Source organism: Lutra lutra, chromosome 8, assembly GCF_902655055.1.
Source record: "Lutra lutra chromosome 8, mLutLut1.2, whole genome shotgun sequence".
In the NCBI taxonomy this organism is placed as follows: domain Eukaryota; kingdom Metazoa; phylum Chordata; class Mammalia; order Carnivora; family Mustelidae; genus Lutra; species Lutra lutra.
In genome coordinates this window covers 98,231,916-98,243,161 of record NC_062285.1, presented here as the reverse complement: position 1 = coordinate 98,243,161, position 11,246 = coordinate 98,231,916, and the positions used below count along the sequence as shown (strand labels likewise).

At 40.4% G+C, this 11,246-nt stretch overlaps 1 protein-coding gene across 1 annotated transcript in view; it reads left to right on the top strand.

Moving 5' to 3' along the window:
- The first annotated feature begins 338 nt into the window (after window positions 1–338).
- Window positions 339–11,246, top strand: part of TSPAN8 (tetraspanin 8) — a 31,772-nt gene continuing 20,864 nt past the window's right edge. Inside the window, exon 1 of the mRNA XM_047742819.1 lies at window positions 339–652. Within this exon, the coding sequence (XP_047598775.1) occupies window positions 593–652 (60 nt within the window). The 5' untranslated portion in view covers window positions 339–592. The remainder of the gene's footprint in view (window positions 653–11,246) is intronic.

Sequence of the window (11,246 nt, the reverse complement as noted above, 5' to 3'; positions counted from 1 at the left end):
TCTGGGGTTCAGGATGAAAGGAGACTGGGGGGTAAGACTTCAGATTTTGCACATTTCTAAATGCATTCTATTGCCCCCAGGAGAAATCTTGCATTGTCGAGAAAATGCAATGCAAAAACGAGTTGAGACACTCTGTCCCTTTATGTCAGAGCAAAATAGTCTTGCTTTCCTATAGTAGAAACAGAGGGCAGGAAGTCAAGTTGTGGCTTCTGAAATCCAACAACCTCGTATCGCCGTGCCACTCTCACTCGGATCCAGCGCCACTCCTTAACTTGATATCTGTTTACTTTAGAGGAGGCAGTTTTTTGAGAAAGGATCATAAATATCCTGGCCGGCTGCCCCAGGAGCCATGACAAGCAAAAGAACATACTCGCCTAGTGATAGCCCTTGTGATATTTAAATGTGTGGGTTAATTTTTTATCCACTTTAATAACTGAATTATTCCCCTCCACTCCTCCTCTGCTTTCTATTTCTACTCTGAAGCCGTGGGCACAGAAATCTCTGCAGGCAAATTACTCCAGAGCATATCGCTGGACAGTCCTACAAGGAACAGTTACATTCACGGCATCTGGATTCCTGATCGTTTTCCGACATGGCAGGTGTGAGTGGCTGTATAAAATATTCTATGTTTCTCTTCAACTTCTTGTTCTGGGTAAGTGTTGTTTTTTTTTTTTTTTCTAATTATCAATTTTAGACAAGAAAGGGGGACCTTGATACAAATATCATAAATGAGAACAGACTCTGCACTAGAGAAATAAGAGGAGGAGGAAAATGTATTTTCCATTTACTTGTTTGGTTTTGTTTGTTCTTTCTTTGGTTATTTCAGTAATTGAAAATGAGCCAATGACTCAAGAAAAGTGGACTTCAGGATCTGTGAGGATAAACATTTCATAAATGTTTTGATATTGTTGTAAAACAATCACAGAGGGAAAAAAAATCCCTTAATTAAAGGACAACGATTCTGCGTTGTGTATCATGCAGGCCTCCCTGGTTTAAGGATCTTGTGGGAAAAATTTGGTCTGATTCCACCGGCGCCCAGCCCCTGAATCTTAATCTTTACATCTGGGTCTGAAACAGGTGAATGGTGCGGTGTTCAATTAGGGATGTGAGGAAGGGATCATTTTCAGAGATCCAAAGAAGAAACAGTGGGTCATAAAAAACTTGAGAGGGAAATAATACAATTATTTAATCATGGAAAAATTTAACTTAGTTAAACTAGGTTAAAAAAAAGTTAGTATTTCCATGTGTCATCACCCTGCCTCTTAATCAACAGGGTTGGTATTTTAGCAGGTCTTATGGGTTTTTTTGAAAGCCTGTTGACATAAGACAGCAAATAAATTGATAAGTCACATTAAATCTTAGAAAATGGAAAAAGTAAGATATGGAAGGCAAAAAGTAAAAGGCAGGCTGGGATGTTGGACAATCGACATCATTTTTAGTAATGTAGGTGTAATTAATGATTGTTCAGAAGTGAATCAGTAGAAATAGTCCAATGTCCTTAAATGAAAAATTTATTTTGCATACTAGATTTAAGATTTTATTTATTTATTTGACAGACAGAGATCACAAGTAGGCAGAGAGGCAGACAGAGAGAGAGTGGGGAAGCAGGCTCCTTGCTAAGCAGAGAGCCCGATGTGGGGCTTGATCCCAGGACCGTAAGACCGTGACCTGAGCCGAAGGCGGAGGCTTAACCCTCTGAGCCACCCAGGTGCCCCTGCATACTAGATTTAAAAAAATGGCTTCTGCGTGGGACGCCTGGGTGGCTTAGTTTGTTAAGTGTCTGCCCTGGGCTTGGGTCATTATCCCAGAGTGTGGGATCGAGTTCAGCATAGGACTCCTTCCTTGTTCAGCAGGGAGCCTGCTGAACCCTCTGCCTGCTGCTCCTTCTGCTTGTCCTCTCTCTCTCTCTCTGACAAATAAGTAAATAAAATCTTAAAAAAAAAAAAAATGGCTTATGTAGTATAGGCAGGAGAGAGTTCTGGTTTTGTTTTTTACCTGGTTACCTTTAGTAAACAGGCAGCTGGTATCTATATGTTGGTAAACTTCTGTCCTGTTAAAACAATGATGTACCTAATTAAACAACTACAGGAATACAGTCTTGTACAGAATGACTTTCCATTCAATGTCAGCAACCCTCATGAGTACAGATGAAATATTGGTGAAATAAATGAGAACATAAACAAATAAAATAAAGACGATCTGTCCATTTACTTCCTCTTTTCCCTAGAAAAACAGACTGGTTTTTACAAATATTAAGTATAGATCATGAATATATGCCAGTTTTTTAAAGTTAGTCCTGGTAAATTTCTTCCCTTAAAATATTTAAAACTGGTTAAACCTTGAGAGTAGAATATAAACAAAGGGATGCCTATGTACTTCGATTGGTTTTGTTTGTAGCTTTTTGTTACGAAGAATTTTGAACATGCACAGAATAGAAAGAGGTGATCAACCCCATCATCGAGCCCCAACAGTGAGGACATCAAGGCAATTCTGTGTGTGTGCTCTCATTCACTTTCTTCACCCTGTACGAATTTGAAGCAAATCCCAGATACATCATTTCATCTGTAAACATTTTGGTATATATCTCTAAAAGAGAAGTAATTCTTAAAAAAAAAAAAGAGAGAGAAAAACGTAACCACAATGTCATTATCACACTAAAAACTTAACAAGAATTCCTTAATTATCGAATACCCATCTAGGGATGTTTCAGAATCTAAATAAGGTTCACACTTTGCCATTGGCTGATATATCCTGTATGTCAATTTCACTTTTAGGTTCTCCTTCCATCTTTATGTCTTCCCCCCTGGCCCTTGAAATTTTATGTATTAATGTGTGTTGTCGGTCTTTCGACATTTCCCACAGTCTGGAGTTTGCTATTTGCATACCCATGGTCTAGTTTATCATGTTCCCATGTCCTCTGTATTATCTCTAATCTAGTGATTGAATTTGTCACCTTGAAGGGATTCAGGTGGTTATTTGAGGGGCGGGGGGCAGGGGAGCACAACTACTTTCAAAGTGATACTGAGTTCTTTCATTGGCCATACAGTCATACTGTCTGACTGGGTCACTTTTTGTGATGCTGGTTGCCACCTGATGCTCAAGAACCTAAGAAACAGTCCATTAAGAGTTCCAAATTGGTGATTTTCTGTATCCATCACCTCATGTATGGGCGGGAATACTTTCAATATAGAGAAACCCAGCATTTATTGACTGGTTACCAGTAGTACCCAGTTTTTATTAAAAAAAGAAAAAAGGCAGCATAAATGCTTCTTACTCTTTACTTAACCAATTTCGAAATGATGAGTTAATTTCCTGGTATCATGCAACAGTAATTAGCAAGCATTTCTATAACTCTTTTATCTTTGGCCATTGGGGAGCATCTTCAAGTTGGCTCCTCAGTCCTTTTGACACGATCTTAGCGTAACTTCTTTCACGTTGGTATCACAAGATGTTCCAGGCTTGTTTCCCTAGTTCTTACCCTAGACCTGGAATCAGCTTTTTCTTCAGAAGTCCTGAGATTTATTTTTAAAAAACTACAAACCTTGTCTTTCTAAGGCACAAAATGTATTTGGGCCATTTAAACAAGCCAAAATATGAATATGTCAATAAATACATGCTTCTTATTTTAATAAGATCTTCTAAAGTACCTAAACTAGTAAAAGTCTTCAAATTATGAAATCATTAAAATATATCTATATTGTTTAAAAACAGCATTATAAAAGTGCATTCACAAAGATTGTGAATACATTGGAGATCGGTGTTCCATTAAAGAGCTACTCAGGAATTTGAAATCTGGATTTTAAGCTGAAATGACAAAGAGTGATTAGGCAAGGGGCATGTTATAGGTTCAGGATTATATATTTAAGATTAGAGATCTTTACTGTGTTGTACCCAGATATTGTCACTGCTTTCCCCGGATTCTCTGATTATTTTATGGTCCCCATTATCTCTTGTTTTTCTGGTAATGAAGACAAAAGTCTTTCCAATGCATTAGATTTCAGTTAGATATTTCTATCTTCCCTCGGGTAAAAGGCCTTGTTCTTCCCATCTGCATATTGGTGTTATCTACAATCTCTATATGACACATCTCGAAAAGGAGTCTTCGAGTAAGAGGAATGGAGGTAAAGGCCAGTGATAACTTCTCAGCCAACAGGTGACATCAACATTTTCATTCAAAATTTAGATAGCAGGAGTCCCTGAGGTTAGGGAACCACTGCTATTTCTACTCCCCCTTCTATCCCCAACCCAGCATTCCCCATTGGAATTTTATGATCCTTCATAGGAAATTAGCAATTTGTCACATTCCTAATGTTTACTTAAACAACAAGTTTAACAGTCCCACTGATGTGGTTTTCTCATAGATATCCATGGCCTTATGTGTTCAAATGCATTCCTTCTGGTGTAGCTTGCAAAACTAAGCCTTCGCAAAATAGGGCCAGATGTTGAAATATCTCTGAGATATGCATATGGTCATGTAAGCAAAACATACCAGTTTCTTTTGGGAGAGAACTTGAGATAGGTCACGTAAATATGGGGCAATTTCCAATTGTCAGAATTAGCAATTGAAGAAAAACATGTAAAAGTGGAAATCATTCTTAATCACTGATGCTAGTGTTGGATGCAAGTCACAGGAAGTGGAGGTGTTGTAGAGAATGGATAAATTCCAGGTACAAAATCTATTTCTCCAAGTCTTGTGTCAGAAGAGATGAGCCGCCCAACTTTCCTTTATGGTCCTCTCAAATAGGTCAGGCTGGGGAGTAGTGTAGATGCTGGGGTATGGTAGTTGTTCTGGGTAAGCACAGGACACAGAGCCCAGGGACGCATGGAAACTCCAGGACGCCCGAAAAGGGAGCTATGGAGAGGCCAGCCCTGCGTGAAGGAAAGTGGAGTGAGGTCACATGACCAATCCCAACTGAGGTAAGGGGAGAAGGAGGAGCCAGGTTGTAAGAGCCAAACATATCAACAAATGCAGGGTGCTGGGACCTGAAGCCATCTGAAGAGAGCAGAAGGAAGTCAGAACTTGGAGGGAGTCCAGGAACCAGAATTTTGATGTTTTTCCTTGTATTTTTTGTGGTGCCTGGGTCTCCTGGCTGGCTGGGCCAGCAGCAAAAAAGAGAGTCAAGACAGAGATAACTGAGATGGAGGAAGCTGAAAAAAAATCAGGCCCGATGATATTTCATTCTGTCAGTTGATGAAATCTCCCAGGTTAAACACATGACTATGGTTGGAATGTGTGAACTTGGTAAATGCAGTGGTTTCCTGCCACTACGCAGTCGTGTGGAACTGTAACCCTGACAAGAAGCAGCCAAGCCCAGGGGTTGAGAGGCCAGACTGAACCTCCGCTCCTTCCTCTCTAGCCGTGTGACCTTGGGGAAATGTGTTGATCTCTGTGTGCTTTAGAATTCCTCATCTTTAAAACTGAGCTAGAGTTGTTGGGAAGGTTAAATGAGTTAAGGCATAGAAAAAAACTCAGACGAACGTTAAAGAAATGTTTAAGAAGCAGACATTTCCACCAACATTGTATGGACATTTTTATGAGACAAAAATATGCAACTATGCTGCGTAGTAAGAAATCAGTTCCAGTGCTGGATTTTGAAACAGAGGCAGAAATAAGATGGCAAGAAATATGATGGAGGCAGAAAATTCTTCTAGCACAGATGAGGGGAATGGAAAGAAGGAAAGCATATGTTGCAAGCAGATAGACTTGAGATTCAAATCCTGACTTTGCTCCATATTCTTCTGTGGACGGGAACACGTTCCTTGACTTCCTGTGCCCCAGTCTCTGTGTTTGTAAAATGAAGATGATAATTTTATCCAGGAGAGTTAATTGTGAAGATTAAATAAGATACCTTCTGAGAGCCTAATGCCAGGGACTCACATGCAGTAATAGTGCAATTAATGCAATTTCCCCCAATGCCACCCATCATATTGCTTTTTAATTTAAAAGTATTAGAGTCTGGCATGGTAATATTTTATACATAATTGGCTTTAAAAACTGAAATATGATTTTAGCCCTCCTCTGGCCCTCCTCTGGCCTCATGGGACAAGGAGTTGTTGAACCACCCTGAGCCTGGCCTCCAAGCTGGGGACCTGAGACCCCCATTTTCCCTGCCCAAATGGCTCCAAACCTGTTTCTAGGGTCCCTTAGAAGGGTCTAGACCCTTCTTCATGGTGTGGGGCTCTGTTTGCTGGAATGGGAGCAGGTTGGAACAGGCCTGGCTTACAGGCTGATGCATCCACAGTCATTCCTGTTTTGTCCCTTGGAGTTCAAGGACAGAGCCTGGAGTGAGGGCCAGGGGCAGGGCACTTCTCCCCAGGCCACCCTCTGCTGATAGCAGACTCCGAGGAGTCAGAGAATTCAAAATCAAATCTTGTCCTCCAGGTGATTAAGTGGGCACATTTGTCAAGGTTGGATGATCGGAAACATTTTATATATGTTTATTACCATGAATGATAACTTCTCAATATAGAGACCTGTGGGCTGTGGACTGTTTGTTCTTGGTGTCCTTGCCCCAGGCCCTGCAAATGTATGTACAGTTCTGCAGGTTGTGCTTTTGATGCAAAGTGATAAAAATATTCCTGAATTTGCATCATTTCTTTTTTTTTTTTTTAATTTGAAAGAGCAAGAGAGCATGAGTAGGGGGAGGGGCAAAGGGAGAGGGAGAAGCAGGCTGTCTGCTGAGCAAGGAGCCCATTTCGGGATTTGATCCCAGTACCCTGAAACCATGATCTAAGCCGAAGACAGATGCTGAACTGACTGAGCCACCCAGGTGGCCCCTGAATTTGCATCCGTTTTATGATTCAGAAACATTAACTCGTAACCATGCTCATAAAATGCTCAACATCCAGCTCTCTTTACCTATTTTTGAATTTATGTACATTTTAGTGATTTTATGCTTTAGTGAAGCAAAGATAACCTGAAGCGTGTTCACCCAGACCCTATTTATGTCACAAAGAAGTATTGATTTCATCCTCCTAAATTTGATTTCTTTCTCCTAAAGTTAGAGCTCCTTAAAATCAGAATTTTCAGCAGTTGTACTGGGCGTTTGGCTTATTTACTGGGTTGAGAAGAGACACATGAAGGCAACTCTGGAGACACTTTGCTATGTGCTTGCCAGTCCTTGATACAACAAATAATCAGTCACTAGGGCCTGAAAAACCATGAGGGCAGAGCCTGCTGACAATTGAAGTTTTTAAGTAACTCCACTGGTGTAGAGCATCAGAAAAGCAGATAATGTGTGAGTGAGAGGAGGCACGGTCAGTTAAGTCAGAGCTGCATTAGGCCATGCCTGGAAAGAGAAGGCCCAGCAAGTTCTCCTCCAACAGGAGGTCTGAGAATTACCGTCAGCCATGTCACTAGAGTAAGGCAAAGTGCAAAGCCTACTCTCACTGAATAATATATCAGAATGGGTCTCATCTTATTCAAAAATGAGTAAGGGAAAATCCAGCGTAGGTCCTAATAAAGACTGCTGAACAAGTGACAGGAAACTCTGAAACCTTAGAGGACAAGCACACATCCCTGAAAGAAATACTCCAGCATCATGGAGAAAGGACCTGGGAATTGGCATCCACAGAGCAATGGCAGAAAACAACTCCCTATGAAACAGACGATGAAGGCCATGAGAGCAGAAAAGGTCAACTGGAAAAGCATAGAATGGGGTGAAAAAACTAAAACTAAAGAAGTACCTCATGTAAACCAGAAACCCAATGACAGAGTTAAAATCCACTCCAGAAACATTAAATGGAAACAGTGAGAGAGAATCCCAAATTGAGAAACCCTCCCAGAGGAAAATCAGAAAGAGATAAATGAGGTGGAAGAAGGTAGACGAGAGAATGGAAAACCAGAACAATTTGTACTCCTGAAGAAGAGGATACAATAAATGGGGAAAAAAAAAATAATCTCATATTTAAAAAAAATTCTCACAGGCAACAATGGCGCACTCTGCATCATCTTAACCACAATGCCATGGAACTAGGCTTTTAAATAAATCTTTACTTAAAAAAGAAAGTTGAAAATCAACAAAAGCAATTCTGTCCTAAAATGTTAGGGCTCTTGGAATCCTTGCCTCCTGCATTCATGGCCGGAGGTGTTTTTGGATTACCATAAAAATAGATCTTGGTGGGGCGCCTGGGTGGGTCAGCGGGTTAAGGCCTCTGCCTTCGGCTCAGGTCACAATCCCAGGATCCTGGGATCGAGCCCCACATTGGGCTCTCTGCTCGGCAGGGAACCTGCTTCCTCCTCTCTCTCTGCCTGCCTCTCTGCCTACTTGTGATCTCTGTCTGTCAAATAAATAAGTAAAATCTTTAAAAAAAAACAAACAGATCTTGGAGTCATCCAGGTTATCCATTTGGATATTTTCTTATTCTTTTATAGCCTTTCAGGAGCCCCATAGGAAGCTTTCCCTTAAGCTTACCGAAAATGTGTCCATTCTGGGCCAATAATGATAGAGCTCATGATCCATACTTTCCCCTAACAGAGTGCTGTGCACTTTCTTCCATTTTTAATGCCCCTTAAATACACTGTCATAAATCAAAAGGTAGAATTGAGAGGGAAGGAGTAGGGATGATTGGCGGACACTGTATCCAAGAAGAGGACAAATCAGCTGGTTCTGTACCATTTATCTTTGCTCTAGATGGTACCTCCCTTTTTCCTCCTGGCACTTTGTAGTTTTCAGCTTGTGCCCTGTTTTCTGCTTGGGCTGCCATACCAGAGTACCATGGGCTGGATGGATTAAACGACAGAAATTTATTTTCTCATAGTTCTGGAAGCTGGAAGTCCAAGATGAAGGCGCCAGTCAATTTGGTTCCTGGTGAGAGCTCTCTTTCTGCCTTGCGGGTGGCTGCCTTCTTGACTTGTCCTCACATGGTTTTTGCTGGTGCATAGAGAGAGAGAAAGAGACAAAGAGATCTCTTCCTCTGTTATAAGGTCACCGATCATCTTGGATTAGCATGCCACCCTGATGACCTCATTTAACCTTAATTACCTCCTAAAAGCCCTATCTCAGCGGGGGGTGGGAGGTTGGGGGAACCAGGTGGTGGGTATTGGAGAGGGCACGGATTGCATGGAGCACTGGGTGTGGTGCAAAAACAAGGAATACTGTTATGCTGAAAAAAAAAATTAAAAAAAAATACAGTCAGATTGCAGGGTAGGGCTTTAACATGTAAATTCAGGAGGGATATAGTTCGGTCCATAGCATGCATGCTCCTAAGCAAACAACAAAATTATTACCTAATTTCTTAGAATGTTGGCTCAAACCAACTGCATCCTAATTCCATAAAAAGAAAGATGTGTTATAGGAGCTGAGTGATAACCACAATGACTACCTTCAGAGCTAGGTACTTATATCTTAATTTATATTCTTGATTATTTAGACAGTATAAGAAGGCTGGGGGACAAAGACCCAAAGCCAAATTGGAAAAGGGCTCAGAGAACCATTATGATAGCTAGTCTTGTAACAATTGGGATAAAATAGGTTAATATCAACCATGACTCTAGAATTATTATTCTTGATAGAAAATAAATTTAGTTTTAAAGTCAGTATAAAATTTAATAATTTTATATTATTTAGTCTGATTTTTATATGTAAGTTTTTTCAATAAGATGAGACTGGCATGTTCTAAACATGTGTTTCTTTTGTTTTTAAGATTAAGCTAGAAGAAAAGATAGATAGCGATGGAAATGACAATGTATCCAACTTCAAAATTTCTAAGAAAATTTAGCTAATTGTAGAAATTGAAATTGGGCAAAATATTCTTGACTTCTGAAATAATTGGATATTCTTTCTTTTACTCTCTTTCTTTTTATTTTTTCTTTCCTTCTCTCTCTCTCTTTCTTGCTTTCTTTCTTAGAAAGAAAGAGAGAGCATGCGAGTGGGGTGGGGAGGAGCAGAGGGGGAAAGAGAGAGCATCTTAAGCTTAAACATCTTAAACCCTGGTGTGGGGTTTGATCTCACGACCTTGAGATCATGACCTGAACTGAAATCAAGAGTCGGATGCTTCACTGACTGAGCCACCCAGGTGCCCCTCTTTATTTTTCTTTTTAAAAATTAATTTTTAATTATTTAAAATAATTTAAAAATAAATGGATTTTTTTAAAGAGCAGTTTTAGGTGTACAATTCTATGGAAAAGATGAAACAGACATTTCCCATACACCTTACCTCCACACATGCATAGCCTACCTTGTTTTCAGTATCACTCACCAAAGCAGTACACATATTACAGTTGATGAACCTCTATTGACATATCATAATCACCCAAAGACCATAGTTTTCATTAGGTCTCACTCTTGGTTTTGTACATTCTATGGGTTTGGACACGTGTATAATGACATTGACATGTATCCATAATTATAGAGTATTATCACTGCCTTAAAAATCATCTGTGCTCTGTCTATTCATGCTGTATCCCCTTTGGCAACCCCCGATCTTTTTTTTTTTGACAGAGAGAGAGAGAACACAAGTAGGCAGAGAGGCAGGCAGAGAGACAGGAGGAAGCAGGCTCCCCGCTGAGCAGAGAGCCGGATGCGGGACTCGATCCCAGGACTCCGAGATCACGACCCGAGCCGAAGGCAGCGGCTTAACCCCCTGGGCCCCCAGGCGCCCCAACCCCCGATCTTTTAAGATCTAAAACTAATCCATAATTTTACCTCTTCCAGAGTGTCATATAGTTGGAATCCTATAGTATGTAGCCTTTTCAGATTAGCTTCTTCTACTTAATAATTTGCATTTAAGTTTCTTCCATGTTTTTGCATGGAGTGATAGCTCATTTTAGTGCTGAATAACATTTAGTGCTTGTCTAGATGTATCACTTTATTTATCCATTTATTCTACTGGAGAACATCTTGGCTGCTTCCAAGTTTTAGCTATTGTGAATAAAGCTGCTATAAATATCCTTGGGCAGGTTTTGTGTGGACATAAATGTAGAGAGATACCAAGGAGCATGAACGCTGGATGATAGGATAAGAGTATGTTGGGTTTTGTAACTGCCAAACTGTCTTCGAAGGTGACTGTACCAGATTGTATTTCTATCAGCATTGGTTGAGAGTTCTGTTGCTCCACATCCCTGTCAGCATTTGGGATTGTCAGTGTTTCAGGTTTTGGCCATTTCAATAGGTGTGTAAGGGTGTCTTGTGGTATTTTTTTTTTTAAGATTTTATGTATTTATTTGACACAGAGAGACACAGCGAGAGAGGAAACACAAGCAGGGGGAGTGGGAGAGGGAGAAGCAGGCTTCCTCCTGGGCCTGG